A 19782-nucleotide genomic window follows, 5' to 3' on the forward strand; every position below is an offset into this window, starting at 1 on the left:
ATAAAAACCTAATTAAAAATTCGATAAAACTATAAGGACCTACAAAATAATTAAACCTTTTAAGTACTAAGTCTGCACTGATGTTGAGCTTGGCCTAATCTCAAAGTTGATAAAAAATCTAATATATAATTTTTACCAAAATAAAAAATAAAAATATTTAAAAAACTTACTTTTCTTTTAAAAATTTATATATACAATATACTAAATTTAATATTTATAATAATATTTAAATTTTTAAAATATAAAAAATATTTATAATAAAATATAATAAATTTAAAAATTTTAGTAGCTTTTTAATTATAAAAAATTATTTATATTTTAACAGATTTAGATAGGTTTGAGAAGTCTTATAAACTATTCTGTGAGTCTAGACTTAGCCTATTAATAAAATTAGATTTTTAGATCGGTCAAAACCTAAAACTATTTTATGACAGCTCAGGCTAGACCAAGTCGAATGCAAGCTAAGTTACAGGTCTTTCAAAGACCTGATCTATTTTCATTCCTAAAGTTGTGTTTAATTTTGAGAACAAGACAAGATAAGATATTAAAAACAGGATACAAAAGACAATGACATAAAAATTAGTATTTTTATATTTTGTTTAGGAATGAACTGAATATAAGATATAACAAATCATAAATAATCTAATTAACTTTTGTTTTTTGTTCACACAAAATAAAATAATAAAAAATATAATTATAAAAATTTGATAATAATAATAAAAAATAAAATATATTTTATTTAATATTTCTACATTTTTTTATTAAATAGGACACAATACATTAATTTAATATTTTAAAACATAATAATTTTTTTCTATATTTCATCACAATTTTATGTCTCAATAGCAGGGAAATTGGTAGTTGGTTCAACTCCGAGCAAAACTTCATTGAAGAATTTTAATCATATTTTAAATTTGTCTAAAAGTGTGAAAGTATATCGTTAATTAATATATTCGAGGAGTAAAAATTTTCCACTGAGGTCAACAATTGTTTTTTAACACAACAACAACAACAACATGCTATCACAATATGTAATAAGAAATAATAAACTGATGTTACTATTTACTACTAAAAAAAAAATATTATCAGATAATATCACTTATTTTTTTACAAAGTGATGATATAGATATAGATATATATTAAAAAAATTATATATAAAATAACATTAAAATAAAATAGTATAATGTACTATTACAGTATTAATGAAAAATAATAAATTGATATTATTGAATATTGTATTTTTTATAAATTAATACAAATATACATTTAAAAAATAATACTCAAAATGACATTAAAAATAGCAATATTATTACGGTACTATTTATAAAATATAGACATTCTGTTGAATTGTCTCAGACACATTTTAAATACGATATTCGTCTGTATGCGTGTCTGTCGTATCTAATCATATCTTAATAAAAATTAAAATTTTTTTATCAGACACATTTAGACATATCTAAATATTATCACTTATCAACATGTCCAATTTTATTCTTAACATGTATTTTTACAATAAATTTAAAAATAAAATATATATTATTATTTATTAAAATAATTAAAAAATTATTTTATATTTTAATATCAATAAAATATTAAAATATAATTATAATTTATCTAAAAAATATTTTATATTTTATATATACACGGTATTTTTATTATATTTTATAAAAATTTAAAATTCATATATATATATATATATATATATATATATATATATATTCTGTATTAGTGTCCGTACACATTAATATATTAAACGGAGAATTGAATTGTTGTATTTATGGCCATGTAATATAGGCTCTGTTTTAAGCCCTTTTAATGTATTTTGTTGAGCTTTCTGGATGGTTCACAAAATCACAAAATTGACACAAAATCTGTATCTCTTCACTTTCTCTGTGTCCGTTGGGAACCAAACAGTGCCTTCTCTCTCCTCTCTCTCTCTATCTTTCCCTTTCTCCCCTTTCCCTTTCTCTGTCAAAGACACAGACACACAGACAAAGCAAGCAAAACACACACACACACACACACTCCCTCACTCACTCACTACCTCACTCTTTCTCTCTTTCTTCTCTCTCTCTCTCTCTCTCTCCCCCCCCCCCCTTCTCTTTCACTCGTTACTCCCACCGGAACATGACCACATTTTTAACCGCCAACTTCACACACCACCATTTCCGGGTATGAATCCCACAACCCAATCCAACCCCTCACTACAACCCAACCAGCAACTGCACCAGCTTCAGCATCACCAGCAGCAAGCATTGTTTCCGCCGCCGTTACCTCCGGCACCGCCGCTGCACCAGCAACAACCGCCGCAACTTCTGCAGCCTCACCGTCCTTCCACATCTTGCGATCGCCACCCACAGGAGCAGTTCACCGGATTCTGCCCCTCATGCCTCTGCGAGCGCCTCGCCGTGCTCGATCCCAACGGCACCGCCGCCAGCTCCTCCTCCTCCGGCCCCCGCAGGTCCACCTCTTCCTCCACCGCCGCCGCCGCCCTTAGAGCCATCTTCCGCCCGTCCGCATCCGGCAGCAACCGCGGAAACCGCCCGCCGCCGACCTCATCCTCGTCCTCCTCGTTCTTCCCTGAGCTCCGCCGTACAAAATCCTTCTCCGCCTCGAAGAACAACGAGGGCTTCTTCTCCGGCGCATTTGAGCCTCAGAGAAGATCTTGTGACGTTAGGGTTCGCAGCACTCTATTCTCTCTCTTCAACCAAGACGACGAGCGCAAAATCCCCAAAAAAGAACCCTCCGTCGAGGTTGAAACCAGAAACCTCGCTTCCTCTTCCACTATAGTTCAAGCTCCGGTCACCTTAGAAGAAGAATCAGAATCAGAATCAGAGAGCGCTTCTGTTCTGGAGGAAGAGATTCAAGAGCAAGAAGAAGAAAATGATCAAAACGAAGACGAAATTAGGGTTCTAGAAGGACCTACAAATGCGGTAGTTCCCAACATTGTGACAGAAGAGAGGGTTGCAGTTACAGAAATCGTGGAAGAAGAACCTGAACTCCAACCAGAACCGGAAATTGTGGTTGTTCCGGAAGAGGAATTGCTGAAGCCGATGAAGGAACATATCGACCTGGATTCGAACGCTAAGAAGAGTTCCGGCCGCGATTTCAAGGGTAGCTTCTGGTCTGCAGCCTCAGTGTTCAGCAAGAAGCTGCAGAAATGGAGGCAGAAGCAGAAGCTGAAGAAGCAGCGCTGCCGAAATGGTGCCCTGGGCTCCGGCACCACGCTGCTGCCTGTGGAGAAGCCCATTGGCAGGCAATTCCGTGAGACGCAGTCGGAGATCGCTGACTATGGGTTCGGCAGGCGGTCCTGTGACACCGATCCGCGGTTCTCGCTGGACATTGGACGGATGTCATTTGAGGCCGGTAGGGTGTCATTGGACGACCCGAGGTATTCTTTCGATGAGCCGAGGGCGTCGTGGGATGGGTACCTCATAGGGAGGACATTTCCTCCTCCGAGGATGCCTTCAATGTTGTCTGTGGTGGAGGATGCTCCTGTTCATCAGGTCCTGAGGACTGATACTCAGATTCCTGTGGAGGAGCCTGTGAATGTTATGATGAATGCTATCATTGAGAATGCTGATCAGGCTAAGGTCCCCGGTGGCACTTTGCAGACTAGGGAGTATTATTCTGATAGTTCCTCCCGGAGGAGGAAGAGCCTTGATAGGTCTAGTTCAATTAGGAAGACTGCAGCTGCGGTTGTGGCTGAGATGGATGAGTTGAAGCCTGTTTCTGGTGCAATTCCGGTTGCAAATGCCAAGGTAACTCCTGCCGTTGGCATTGGTGGAGTGGGAGGTGGTGTTGGTATTGGTATTGGTATCGGTATCGGTGGTGGTGTTGATTTGTCGCATCATGGGCCGAAGGCCGTGTTCCCTGATAGGGACTTGAGGGACAGGGATTCAAACTCGAATTCCTTGAGGGATGATCACTCTGAGACCTTTGAGTTGGGGTCTAGAGATGCAGCTGGGATCAATGGGGAGCGGAAAGGGGCTAAGAAGTCATTCAGGTGGAGTAAGGCGTGGAACATTTGGGGCTTGATTAACCGGCGAGGAGGTGGGGGTAATAAGGACGATGATGAGGAGAATAGGTATGGTAGAGGAAATGGCGGGAACGGTGTGGAGCGATCTTTTTCCGAGTCATGGCAGGAGTTTAGAGGTGAGCGGAACGGGGATGTTAGAGGCATATTCAATAGGAATGCGTTGAGGAGCAACAGCAGTGTTAGTTGGAGGAATGCACCAGCTTTTGGAGGTGGAGTTGGAGCGTTGGCGGCCATGAGGAAGAGTGATGTTCAGGCTAATGGGCATGGGAAGAAGGGCAGGGATGAGGTTGTTTTGGAAAGAAATAGGAGTGCAAGGTATTCTCCTAACAACAACAGCATAGACAATGGCCTGTTACGGCTTTACTTGACGCCGATGCGTGGCAGCCGGAGAAATTGGCCCGGGAAAGGCAGGTCTAACCAGGCACATTCCATTGCTAGAAGTGTACTTGGATTGTATTAAAGAATGAAGGTCCATAGTTCTTTGGTTTGTTGATGGTGTTGTTAGATTTTGCTGCATTTGTTGTGTAAAACACACGTCTATGTATTCTTGGTTGGTTGGTTGGATAAAAAAGCACCCTGCATTTCTTTTACAGTAATTAGCATGTTACCCCTAAACTCAATAACAATAATTTTCAGTGGTTTCTTTTTTTACTTTAACTATATGACCATGATGTTAATTAATGGCTTGATTCTCTTTCCCTCTCTTAAGTTCAATGGTGGTTTTTGCTTTTATTGCCAAAAAAAGCATGATAGAATATATGACGCTCCTGAAAATTATGCCTAGGCTTTGGACACAATATGGTTGCTTTTTATGTCTTTATGCTGCAAAAGGGTAGCCGGATGGTGTTTGGTTGGAAGGGCTTATAATTTTGGGAGCATATTAACTTGAATTTTTGGCATGTTATGGATTTTCCTGCAAAAAGTGATAACTAGGTGGGCTCATGCCACCTGGTTTTGCTGTTTGTCATAAGTTGTAGTTTTGAGTACAACAGGATAACTTTGTTCGAGTGCTTTTTTCACCCTTGATATCAATTAATCAAACTTTATTACATGTGATTTCCGACCATGGTCCCAACGAACACATCACTTAGCTTATCTTTGTCATGTCAATGTGTTTTATGTTCATTCAATGCTCTTGTCACTTAAGGTAAACTTTGTACCTTGGAATTATCTACAGTAAGTAGTTCTAATGATGAGCTTCGACTTCTTTAAACCAACTACCAAATTTCTAAGTCGGTAATGTTAGGAGATTGTTATGATACGTGCACACAGCTATGTTAGTGTGCCCTTACATTTCAACAAGAATATATTGAACAAATTCTTTAAAGAATGGGATATCGAGTATTTTGTTAAGGTGAGAAAGTAAGAATAGGTAAATACAAAACAGTTATAAGGTGAGAAATTGTCGGCTCTCATTGTCGTGTAAAAATACATTGGAATAGAAAATATATATTAAAATAAATTAAACGTCACATGTATTTATTTATAAATATATAATTTATTTATAAATATATAATGTTGATTTAGTGGTTGATTGTTTGTGTATGCATAATATTTTAAAAAAATAAATAAAAAGTATTTGGAACATATTTATAAATATATAATGTTGATTTAGTGGTTGATTGTTTGTGTATGCATAATATTTTAAAAAAAAAAATAAAAAATATTTGGAACATAGGTGACAAAAATAAAGATGCTTTTACACTTATGAACTAATGTACAACTGCTAAAGAGAATTAACATAGGTGATAAAAGTTTGGAACATATTAAGAAAGAATGAGTTTGAGTAATCTCATTCGTCATAGAAAATACTTTTTTTAATAAGTGATTTATAATTCGATTGAATGTTGCTGAACCTATTTAAATTTTGGGTAAATATGTTATTCGGGTCTAAATTTTTTTCTGTAAAAACACAGGACATCTTAATTATCCTTGAACTTCAATCAGGCTCCATCCATTAAAAAAAAATAGACAAATTGATCCCTACTATTAGATGATAAATAATTATCTACTGATGTATCAGCTAACAGTGCCAAATATCAACTCCAACAAATGATTGTAGGACTAAAAATCTCCTCAAAATCCAAACACCAAACACTAAAATTTGTACCAATTCATTAACAACTGAACTCATATCAACTACAGAATCAAGATCAAACTTTCAAACACACAAATAACAATGTAATAGGTCTTTCCTTTCCAGTACAATTTTCTAGCAAGAAAAAATCCTAAATATCAATAAAAAGGTTAAAGAATTAGAATAATACCATATCAAAATTAGCAACTAAAGATCAAACAAAAATAAAAAAATGAACCATATAGATCTAAAACCCTAGATATAATCGGACAAAATTAAAACAAAAATTGAAATCAATATTTCTTGGGAAAATGAATAGTACTTGGACTCTCAAACATGAAAGTGACGGTGTCGCTGCCGTCATCATTTCCGGCGAACCATAGTATCTTGGCCATGTTGTTGAGGTTCATCCCCATTGAGATGTTGCAGTCGCACCAACTTTGGACCGCAATAGGAGCGCCACGAGAGTAACGTTGCTTGAGTCCATGGCCTGGAGTGAGAACCCAGTCGCGAAGCAATCGAAGTTTGCATCGTTTACGAGCTCCCTGATTGCTTCTAAAACCTTCTTCAGCAGAGAATCTTGCACCAAATGGAGTTCCAGCATCTTGAAAATGGGGGGTTTTGGTGAGAAAAGAGGAAGGAGAGGAGGAGGAAAAGGAAGAAGAAAAAAAAGTAGAAAGAGGGTTTTCAGTCCTGCAACCATTGATACTGTTACCTGAGATATCACTATATCAGCAGATAACAGTTTATTATCCGAAGTACGAGTCCATTTTTCTTAATGAATGGAGCTTAATTAAGGTTTAAAAATGATTAAAATACGTTCGAGCTCATAAAAAAAAATCAGAAACAGGATAGAGTAGTTACCCTTAAACTTTCATAGCCAAAAGAAAAAAAAAATTAATGTACCAATAAGTAGGTATTATACATAATTCATCGGGGATTAGGTGACATTCAAATTGTTATTATCTATTATTCTACTAATATAAATTTCTATTGATTTAATCTTACAATGATACATCTAAGAACGGATTATGGCCATGCTTAATTTGCATATTGCAAATTCCAAAATTTTGGTAGAGAAAAGAAAATTATTATTTCAGGTATAAGTGTTTGGAAGGAGAATTTACAACATTTGTTTGATATTTTTATTTTTATTTTTTTCAGTTGAAGTTTTTGATTTAAAGATAAATGATGAATAAAATTCCGACTCTAAAATATGGTATTAGTTATGTACACTTCAAGCTTATTTATGAGAAATAATATTTATGGAGGTTATATGGCATATAATTGACGAAATTTTGATATAACACTGAGTTATTTGATTTTATGGTACTTTTTCTGATTTTATATTTATATTTTGTATAAATTTTTAATATAAAATTTTTACTAGAAATAAGTTTTTTAAAACATTTTCTGTTTTGCGAATATATTTGATATTCAATCCGCAAATATGCAGATAAGATCGGATCCGAATATAAAAAAGTGTAGATATTGTATTCGATATAATCTGATGAGTTTAATGCAGATCAGATCAAAATTTTGATCATATTTATTCCGTGTGCAACCCTAATCAAAACTGAAAGCTTAGTTTTATGGAAAAAAAAAAGTAAAATATCATTTTTATTCCAAATGTTTAGATTTTTAATGTTTAAATCATTATATTTAAGTTTCTAATATTTCACAATCATCTCAATATTATTCTACTGTTGATGATCTGTTAACAGAATTGATACTAGAATAAAATTGAGTTTATTTTAAAACATTAAGGATTTAAATAGAAAAAAAAATGTTAAAGACAAATGCAATGTATTACTCTTAAAAAAATTATCAAATAAAATAAAATGAAAGAAAATTTTAATAAAATAAATTACATTAAGAATTCAAAATTTTTACTCAGTTTTTTTTAACAAAATAAAAAAAATTTTCATCTTTATTTCTTGAGATCTTTTTTTTATGCAACAATAAGTTCACCTAACATATTTTAGCAAACTTGTAGATTCGTATTGTGAAGTTCGCCCATTACATCGGCTATCATCATAAAATGTAGTAAGTTCATCCACTAGTGTAGAAAACTGAGTGAGGTTAGGTATATAACCCTGGTGGTCTCCCCTCATTTCTCATCCCAATAAAAAATAATTTTTTCTTCTCCTCCCACTTTTATTGTCTCCCAATATTTTATTTTTACTCTCCTCTTGTCTCAAGTCAAGTTTCAGGTAAGTTTTTTAAATTATTACTTTATTTTTAAATTATTTTTTTGTTATATTATTTATTTAACGTTATTTTTTTAAGTTTAGAATAGATATTTTGTGATTATTTAGACTTAATTAATTAAAAATATAGAGATAATTATTGAAAATTAGTTACTTGAAAATATAGAATTAATTATTTTGAGTTAGTAATTTAGAAATATAGAAATAATTTATTAGAGTTAATTATTTAGAAAGATATCTTTTAATTATTTTGAGTTAATAATTTAGAAATATAGAAATAATTATTTTGAGTTATGTATTTAGAAATATAGAGATAATTATTTAGAGTTATTTATTTAAAAATTAGTGTAATAGTTACTTAGAATTAATTATTTTGAAATTAGTGGCAAGTGATAGAGATATTTTGTTAATTATTTAAAATAATTTATTAGATAAGTGTAGATTTAATATGTTATAATTTTTTTATTTTGTAAACTTAATTATTCCAAGATATTGATATTACTTATTTAAGTATTTTGGATAAATTTCTGTAATTTTTATTATTAATTAATTAGAGTTATTTATTAATATATTTGTTGTAAAATATATATGTTAGTTTAAAATTACTGATATTAATTTTATAAATATTTTATTTTAGCTATGTTGATGAACCAAGAGTTAGTAGGTTATTAGGATACCTTGTATAAATTAGATCAAACAGAGCACATTGCTGATAGAGTTGACCAACTAATATAATGTTTAATTTATGTTTTTAATAAATATAAAATTTCTATTATTTCAAACATGAATTTGACATATTTTTTTTTAGTCTGGTAGAGTGTTATGAATGCGTCAGGATACATTTTAGATGGGTTAGTTTTGATGGTTGACTGGGACTATAATCGAACTTTGGTTTTTGTGTTGGTAGAGAGATGACGGCTAGAATCTCATACTTTTTGCCTGTCATGTGGAAAAATGACGATAACTTTACAGGATGTGGCATATAAGTTGGGTCTCAATGTTGATAGAGATACTGTTAATGGCTAGATCGGTGGATAGAGAAATTCGACGATGGATATTCCATGAAAAACCTATGCCAATAGCTATTAGGATATATACCAAGTCCGAACCACAAATAGGTGCAAAATAAGTGGATTGTCAACTTATCGTGGTTTAGAAAGACTGCATGTAGTGACTTTGCTGAGATGCGACGAAGGAACGACTATTTCAATACACCCAAGGATACATCATGCAGATCTTAAGAGGCATTTTGTTTCCAGACGCATTTGACTCCTGCATGAACATGAGGTGGTTACCTCTGTTGGAGGATTTGGACTGTTGTGGCCGGCTATCTTGGGGGTTTAGTTGTGCTTGTGTGGTTGTACCACCAGATGTGTCATGCAACTGACTATAAGCAACAAAACTTGAGTGGATGCAGGAGTTGCTTTTATCCTGCGCATATCATCACATCCCTAGCTGTCGACCTGTTGGATTTGATCAGCCACGATATTCTTTGGTAGAAAGGTATTATATGCATTTAAGAAATTATGTTTCATTTTCATGTAAGTTAATATAAGTTAATGTTTATTGTTGTGTAAATTTTAATTTATCATTTTATTGTAGGTAGGTGGGTTACGAGTCATATATTAGCTTGAAAAGGATCCATCATTGGGTCTCTGATCATAGAACCATCATGACTTTTATAATCCGCTTCCAACATTCCATCGTTATAATTCTCATAATTTGACTCCCCTTGACTTTTTTCGGGGGCATGTTCAAATCAACCATTAACCTTCTAATATTTTTTCTAATACCCAATTGAAGGATTCTCATCACTGACTTTCGAAGAAGTCCTTGCACACATATCAACCAGAAATATAAATCACTCCAACAGATGGACATTTGAAAACGGATTATGTCAACCTCTAATTAACTATATGTTTTTGTTGTAAAATCTGGTTAATTAATGACTAATTAACCAATAAATTAAAATATATTCTAGAAAATGAGAAAATGAGATTTTTATAGTTTAATGTGATAGAGAAATTAAAAACGAGAATTTCGACACCAATTTTAAAAAAATCAACCCAAGATTGGGCCGAATGAGCCAAACTGGCTAACCGGACCCAAGTTGGGCCCAACGGCCCATCCAAGCCTCATTCATTAATGAAGCTTAGCTCTCTCTCTCCTCAAAACGCAACAAGCACGCTGAAATTAAGAAAGAGAAAGGGGAGAAGTTCCAAAACCCTTGTTCCACATTCAATTAATCATAGCTTTTGATCCGGAGCTCTGATTGACGCACCATTTGCGGCCACGCGACCGCGGCGTTGAGCTCTACAAAACCCATACAATTAATCTTGAGGTAAGCCACGTTTTCTTTTTTGAATTTCAGCCCTTAGTTTCGAGTTTCATGGGCAAAAATGTTGAGATTTTTAAGCTCCTTTGTATTATAGGATTAAATTAAATTGAAGGGAAGGCTTGTTCTTGCTCTCTTGACCCTTGGGTAAGGTAAGAGATCTCAAACCCTAGTGAAAGTATTAAATTTGAGGTATTGGGTATTGAGCTATTGTGTTTTGATATGATATTATGGCTTAGGCATTATATATGTGTGTATTGGAGCTTGATTGGTGATTTTAGAAAGTTTGGAAAGGAGCTTTGTGTTGGAAAAATCTGTTGGTGGAGTTTGAAAACCTTGGAAGGTTGATATTAGAGGTGTTCCAGGTGGAACGCGAATCGGTCAAGGTATGGTTTCGGTTTTCTGTATCTAAAATGTAATATTGTGTGAAAACGTAGGCTAGTGGCCTTAAGATAGGGTTTTAAAATAATGAGTTAGTTTATGAATGATGTAAATTGTGTTGTTATGCATGGACTTGGTGGGTTGTGACATGTTGATATATTTGATGAATGAATTGAATTGAGATGGATACATGGATTGATATGTTTATTTGATGAAAAGGTTGAAGCTCTTGTTGATGAGCATGTTTTTTTTTTAGTATGATATTGACATGTGAAAATGTATGGTGATTGATGAAAATGATTATTGTTTTGGGAGTTGAGATATAAAATGGGGATTGTGATGTGAGATTTGTTAATTTGAGATATTGGTTAATTATGGTGTAATTGATGGGTTGATGATTGAATGAGGTTTGGAAATGGTTAATGTTGGAATTGGTAAGTGTATGTTTTGAAACGAAGAGTTTATAAGTTTTTGGTAAAAATGAAAATTTGATGAACTTCAATGGATCATATCTTGAGCAATTGTTTTCGGAATTTGATGATGTTTATATCAAAAGAAAGATAATTTCATAAGCTTTAAAATGGTTCAAATTCGGTGGAAATCTTATTTTTGAGGAAGGAGATATGATCGTTGGAAGTTCGGGCCAGATATCTGAATTCTGCAACTTCTGCAGAATTTGTGATTTCTGGTTTGTGTGCGCACGCACACCTCACGAAAATTTGGATCTGTGCACACGCACAGCCCTGTGCGTACACACACGCGGGAATGGGGCTACTGCTGGCAGCGCTAGCACGCCCTGTGCGCACACACAACCAACGAAGGATTTCGAGCTGTGCATGCGCACAGCCCTGTGCGCACGCACATGTTGGGAATGGCACGCTGTTGGTGGCGCTAGCACACCTCGTGCGCGCATACAACCCTGGAGATTTTGCTTTCTGTGCGTACACACAAGCCTGTGCGTACGCACGCAACCCAGTTATTTTCTAAAGCTATTGTTTTCAAGTTTTTCACATTTCCAACGAGCTTGTAACCTTCCGAGATGTTGTTTCACACTTATGAATCCCGAGTTTCATCTCCTAAATCTTAAATTGATGTAAATGCCTAGTGAACGAGAGTAAGCTAGGGAAGAGGGTAAATTGTGGAGGAAGAAATGGGATGTTATGTTGAGTATGATGAATTATGATGATATGAGTTGTTAGGGAGGATGCTGGTGTGCTGTATATGATATGAGCCGAATGGATGTGGTATGATATGAGCCGAATGGCTGTGTGTAATGATGATTATGGCTGATTACGGAGTATGATTTGTAAGCCGGATGGCTGAGATGAATGTTAATATATGACTGTGATTTATATGCATATATGCTGAATTGTGATTATTGGGATTGTTGCACTCCACCTATCTGAGACACGAGTTTCTCTGGGTGAAAGAAGTGGCTAGCCACTACGTACTCCAGGTGGAGACTCAATACTCTACTGACCCTATGTCGTAAGTGTGGCCAGACACTGTGAAAGTTCCAGATGAGCTCGCCCCCGTAAATATACACCAGTGAGGGTGTTGGATATATATGAAATTATGATTTATGTTGAGTATAACTCGAGTTGGGGATGCACGACAGAGGAACAGTCCAATGGTTAGCTACCAGGACTTGTCGGGTTGGCTTTATAACCGACAGATGAGATTCATCAGACACTAGGACAGGCATGCATCATATGCATTATATGTGACTTGTATGGATTGCCTAATTGACTACATCATTACTTGCTAATTGCCTAATTGTCTTATCTGCTTCCTACTTGTGCATTTCTTTGTTTGATATACTTGTGTTTGCATCTCAATTACTGTTGGCGGTTGGGAGATTTGCAGGAATTGGAATGGGGATTTGTAGTTAGAACGAAGACCCTTAGTTAGTTGCCTGTTTTTTATTCTTATGGATTAGAATTGTTTATATGCTTTGATTATGCAAGTGGGAGTTCTAGGATTGCCTTCGGCTTTTCCAAGACATTACATGTTAGATATTTAGGCACTGTTACCATGCTGAGAATCCCCAGTTTTTAGATGCAGGACGTGAGGTTCCTCGCTGAGGCATGCTAGAGACTTCCTTTTGGCGGAGACCCTTAACTTTTTGGGATTTTATTTTGATCACTATATACTTGTTTAGATGCTTATATTCTCCACTATATATGTATTTTGTATTAACTCCTCTTAGAGGTTATTTTGGAGAAACAGGTTCTGTATTTTGTCTTTTGGGTTGTCTTTGAGTAATTCCCTTATATATATGTATATATACTTATATGTTCGGGTCGGTTATCTTCGCAAGCCAAGTCCCGAGTCTTGATATATGTATTTTGGCACTCTTTGTATATCTCGTAGCATCAGTTTACTCTTTATCTGCTTCGTTTACGTTATCGATCGGAGTGTTGCACGTTTTGATTTACTCCATTTTTCTTCAAAGGCTCCTAGTTACAAATCTTTTCACACTACTATACGTACTAAATTTTATTTTTTAGAGGTCGTAATACCTCGACACCTCTATTTTATGACTTAAGTATAAGACTCTGTGTGGTAGGGTGTTACATTTGTCATCATGTATTTCATACCTATATCAAATATAAAATTATTAGAAGTGATAATGATATAAAAAAATAATTATAAAAATGTTCATCAGCAAAAAAAAAAAAAACCTTTTGTAAAGTAAAGTGTTGCCCACCTCCATTGGATATCTATAATAGATTTTTTTCACCTTCTTTGTGTGTTGTTGATCAATAGCATGTACTACAAAAAGTTTTAACGTTATCAGACCCCTCACTTCGGTCGGCAAGTATATAAAGGTCGGTTGAATAGAACTAAATACAGTTGATCAAATAAGATTTCTCCATTATAATGAATTAATAACAATGATATTCCAAACATTTTAAGTGATTAGAATGAGAATAATAAGTAGAAGGAGAGGTAAATAGAAATGTGAATGAAGAGAATTCGATCACTATGAATTATAAGGAGGCATTTTCTGTGCTACGGTTGGGACAAGTTTGCCCAAACCATAAGCGAACTTTGGGAGTATCTGCAAGTTCATCGTTGGCAAAGGCAGACTAAGGTTGAAATTACAAAATTTGTTGATGTGGTGGATGAACTTCAATATGAATCCACAAATGTTGGGCTAACTTGCTGCTGCATTCAAAAAAAAAATAATCTCAGGAAATAAAAATAACTTTTTTTTATGGAAAACAATAATTATTTTATTTTATTTTATGAGAAAACTTTTTACTCGTCATGAAATACTTGTAGAATGACTAGTAGATAAATTTTCGAAAAAAAAAAGAGCATGATATATATACAATAAAATATAAATTATAATTTTTTTGTCTCTAATGTGCCAAACTTCTTTAATATTTAATTTACATAAATTTTATTTTTAACTTTGAAATAAGTTGGATAAACCACCAAAAATGCACCCGAATTATTTTATCACCGACAAAAATGTCTCCAAATATTGTTATTGACAAAAATACACTCATTATTTAAAAACGTAATAAAAAGATATTACTCTCGATGTTTCATATTAACGAAAAAAAGTGATGTGGTAAACAAAACTTCCTATGTGACAAGTGAGACTCTGATATTGACAAGTCACATAACATTTTTTTTCGTTAATGGAGTAGCTCTCTCTGGTCACAACTAGATATTTTTGACATGTTCTTAAATTATTTGAGGTCATTGTTGTTGATAACGAAATTTGAGAGCATTTTTGTTAGTATCAAGACAATTCGAGTGTATTTTTTGTGGTTTACCTAAATAAATTTTAATTTTATCCTTTAATATTATCAATTTTTTTATAATATATAATTATACAATTATCTTTTAATCACATCTAAGTAGATTACTCTTAATCACATTACTTAGAAAGTAAACTTATTTTTTCAATTTTACTCTTGAAAACTTTTACTCATCATGGAATATTTATAGAATGACTAGTACATAAACTTGTAGAAAAAAAAAGAGTATGATACATATACAACAAAATATAAATTATCCTTGTCTCTAATGTACCAAATTTTTTTAATGTTTAATTTAATTAAACTTTGTTTTTAATTTTAAAATAAATTTTAATTTTATTCTTTAATAATATCAATTTTTTATAGTAGATAATTATTCAATTATTTTTTAATCATATTTAAGTAAATTACTCTTAATTACATTACTTTTATTCTAAATAAATTTATTTTTAAAAGTTTACCCTTTATCATATTATGTTCATTCTAAGTAAATTTATTTTTAATTAAGAGAAAAATTGTAACACCCTAATATTCAAATCCTTATGCTCGAGTCATAAGTCAATGATATTACGGTGGTACGACTCTCAGGTGGATTTTTAATATATAAATATAGGTAATTTTTGAAAGGAGTATTAATCGAGAAGCCTGAAAAGAGTAGAAATAAAATCGCGAAGACGTATCACTCACGTTTCGACAACGAAAAGTTAAACTGCTAAGCCGAACGCGATATATGGACAAGGCATAAAGGAGATTAAGAGATAGATAACAGATAGATATTTATAGCATAAGTAAATAGCCACTAGTCGCGACCTGCGAAGTTTAGGCCGGCTAGGGTACAGTATGAAAGTAGATGACAACAGTATATCCTAATCTCTCCCAAAGGAAACATAAGAGCCTCTATAGGCAAGTTCCAAAAGAGTTCAATACATAATATAATCTTTTCAAAACAAAGGTGGAGAGATTCTAAGCAAAACACAAAGTAGAGAAAATAAATATCTTCGCCATCTCTCAGACGAACCACAGCTCACTTCTGAGCACCTGGACCTGTATCTGAAAAACAAGAGATATATACAGAATGAGAACCCCGGGCCCATGGGTTCCCAGTACGGTAAAAGTGCCAAATAAATTCAATGTACTGCAATAAAAACTCACTAAGCATCCTAAACTTCTTCACCAATTATTCATCCTAGGTTCTCGCTAATCCATGAATAGGCAACTGTCATAAGGGAGTGCTAAATTCAATTCATGTTTCACATGTTTCCCAACTCGCTGACTCTTCCACGAATCAGACTCAGAATTATAAGCAAAACCATCACCAGTTGTTCTGCCTCAGCAATTCTATATCAATACATCATACACTCGCCTGGAGCTAGTGAAACCACATCACTGCGTCTACCCAGGAAGCTCCAGTTATCTCATTCAATATTCATCATCATCATGCAATCGCATCATCAATTCATCCCATCAAGAACAGCCCTCACACCCACCGACACCAGCATGAGGGGCCTCTCAGTTGTACAAACACAAGCAATACAGGCAAGTAATACACAAATATGGTACAAGTAGAACAAGTAGCATATAGTCAGGTAACATGGCATATATGATGTAGAAATCCAAAACAAATGGCAAACCCAAACAATTCAAACATATGCAAATGATGAATGCCTGCCCTATGGCTGATGATATCATCTGTCGGTTATATAGCCAACCCGACATGTCCTGGTAGCTAACCATTGGACAGAAACACCAATTGCGGAGCAAGTAGGTTTGAGCTACAACCCCTTGCTACTACCCGCTCAACCCAGAGCCAGTGGAATAACCACTACTGCGGCTACTACCCAAGCGGGTGTTTACAAGCTCAACCTGGAGCCAGTGGATTCACCACTACTGCCGTTACTACCCAGGCGTCACAATCTCTGACTTGGAGCAAGTGGGACGAACCACAACCTTTGCTACTACCCAGGGTCTCAATCTCTGTCCTGGAGCAAGTGGGACGAACCACAACCCTTGCTACTACCCAGGATCTCAAAACATACATTCGTTCAGTTTAGAAGTAATCATCACTGTTATCAAATCTCAAACATTAACCTGGAGCAAGCGGGACGAACCACCACCTTACTACTACCCAGGTATCACAAATACACATGTGTTCAAAACTCCATAATTAAACTCATTTATCATAAACATCCTTTCCCGTCTCATACCCGGAGCAAGTGGACAACGCCACTGCCTACTACCCGGGGTCACACATCACATTTCAACCTTTTTCATTGTTATCCATGTAACACATTTATTTATTAATCATATAGGCATTTATACTCATCCATAAACAATAATGGCCTTGCCGTAACCCGGCAATAACTCAGCCATCCGGCCCATGGTTCAATCAAGAACCGGCCATTTATCAATAATTATAGCCTTTCGGCTCATGGCTTACACGGTACTTCCACCGTCACCCTCCATATCTCATATAATCATATCTGATCATCATTGATCATAACCTTTTCCCTTGCTTCACTCGCAAGTTACCACATCTCCTAGTTCCTTCCTCATTGCTAGGCATATCATAATGATTTAATACCTAAGGGATGAGATTGGAGGCTTAGAAGTATGAGATTTGGCTTTAAAAACTTAAAAACCATCTTTGGCATGAAAACAGGGCCATGCGTACGCGCACTCCACGCGCACGCGCGGATGGCCAAAAACTCATCGACGCGCAAACGTCATACGCGCGGGTTGAAAAATATCCAAACGGCGCGCAAGCGTCAGCCACGCGTACGCGTGGGTGCTCTTGCGCCCAGGCACAAAACTGGCAAAACTCTGGCACAACTCTCTGGAAAATAGCTGGGCATTGGGTGCAGCGCATCGACGCGCACGCGCACACCACGCGCACGCGTGGATGGTGCCTTCTTGAAGAACGACGCGTACGCGCCAAGTGCGCCTACGCGTGGAGGGTCATTCTGCTAAAAATTTTCTAAGTTAAAAGCTGCAGAATTTACAGATTCAACCCCCAATCTTCCGACGAACATAACTTTCTCATTTTAAATCATTTTTCACCCGTTCTTCGAACGGCATGGACATCCCGGATCCAATTTCATTTCTAAATAGATTTGGCACAAAACAGAGATCCGTAGTCCAAGTTATTTCCCGTTAAAGTGTGTCCAAAAACCATATTTTCATACAAAACCACAAGGTGCCATTTTCAAAACAAGCAATTTTCAACTCTTTTCAAAATCAACCAAAACATGCCAATTTCAACCCTTTTTGAAATCAATCTAAATGTACCAAAATCCACATCAAGTCATCCTCAACTCACACATTGACACTTTACCAAAAATTTCCAAAACCACATCCAACCATTTTAACACTTCTCAATCAAATGGCTAAAGGACAAACACAATATCATGTCATACATCCTTCCTCATCCCAATTTCCAATAATACCATTTCCAATCAACCATCATTATACATAATCAATATCATACTCACTATCACGTGATTTCACCCACAAATCAACCTTAATCATTCCCCAAGCATATATCACAACATACATATCTCTAATGCATCATCATACCATCAAGGCATCAATAATCATAATCACATATATGATCACATAATATATCTCAACCGAACCAAACATACCTCATCTACATAAATTCACCCAAAATTACCAAATTCCACACTTCAACTTCTCAAACCTTATTATTCAATAACCAACCTAATCATTCATATATTCATTATCTGAAATTCATCCAATCACTTGTGCCATCATACAATGCACACATCGACTTACCTTTCTTACCTCTTTCCGGCCTCCGGCCCAAAATTCACGGCCTCCGGCCCAATTTTCACAATTTAAATGCATAAACCACAAAATCAATACTCATTACCCAGTACATCAAATTCTCAATACACCAAGCATACAAGGTCACACAATTCTCAACCCAATCATTAATTCACGTTACATATCAACTATGCATATTAGCACCAACCATTTACATAATCCAAACTTAATCCTAGGGGCATCTAGCCTAGGAATTCTCATCACAACACATGGTACTTAAATGAAACTTAAACCGTACCTCTTGTAGCCAAACCAATTGAGCCTCTTCTTTGGAATTCTTCACCAACCTTAGCTCCAAGCCTTACCAAAGCTCCTCAAGCAATACCAATCTCCCAATTGTGCACCAACATCACCAAATACACTAACATAACCAATATCACATACATACATCAACTTAGGGCTCATAAAAATGACAAATTACAAGGGTTTGAGCACTTCTTACCTCGGCCCATATGAAGTAGGGATAGAACCCACTTAGAATTTATGTTGGAGTATCCCTAAACACCCAAAATCACAAGATTTCAACACTAACTACCCAAAAACGTGTAACAGTGGGGAATTTCAAAAACTGGGCAGAGATGAATGGAATACTCACCACCAAACCTAGATAGAATTGTAGAGGATGAGAAGAGCGACGCGTGGCCGGAAACGGCTCGTCAATCGGAGCTCCGTAGCTCAAGTTATGGTGGTTTGAAGATCAAAGACAGTTAGGTTTTCTCTCTTCTCTTCTCTCTTCCCAATTTCAGCGCCCAACACCCCTTCTTTAGGGCAAAATGAGCTGAAATGCTCATAACTAATGTTTATATATGTTGGGTCTTGGGCCCACTTAGGTCCGGTTCACTTATTTTTGTCCGTTGGCCCAATTTTGGACCAAAACCTTTAAGATTAGCGCTCTAAATCGCACTTCAAATATTTCTACCTCCCCTAATTATAATTCCTCATTTCTTAATCCTACTTACTCATAATCAATTTTCTCAGCTGCAGTACCAGACAGGTCTCAGCCGGTACTGCCGGTCAAAATTCCACTGCGCGCTTTTACGCAGAAAACTATGTCTTCCGACTCGGAAAAATTCACTGAATCCAAATATCATATTTAAATCATCAAATTCAAATTGCCAAAT

At 35.2% G+C, this 19782-nt stretch overlaps 1 protein-coding gene across 1 annotated transcript; it reads left to right on the forward strand.

Annotated features, from left to right (window-relative positions):
- Positions 1-1820: 1820 nt before the first annotated feature.
- LOC112743596 (protein OCTOPUS-like) lies at positions 1821-4696 on the forward strand. Its single transcript, XM_025792876.3, has one exon. The coding sequence runs from the start codon at positions 1839-1841 to the stop codon at positions 4497-4499; it is 2661 nt and encodes an 886-aa protein (XP_025648661.1). The 5' UTR covers positions 1821-1838; the 3' UTR covers positions 4500-4696.
- The last annotated feature ends 15086 nt before the right edge of the window (positions 4697-19782 follow it).

This window comes from Arachis hypogaea, chromosome 14 (genome assembly GCF_003086295.3).
Source record: "Arachis hypogaea cultivar Tifrunner chromosome 14, arahy.Tifrunner.gnm2.J5K5, whole genome shotgun sequence".
NCBI classification, from domain to species: Eukaryota; Viridiplantae; Streptophyta; class Magnoliopsida; order Fabales; family Fabaceae; genus Arachis; species Arachis hypogaea.

Excerpts from the sequence above, each read along its gene's own strand:
- LOC112743596 (XM_025792876.3), top strand. The coding sequence starts at position 1,839 with ATGGTTCACAAAATCACAAAATTGACACAAAATCTGTATCTCTTCACT.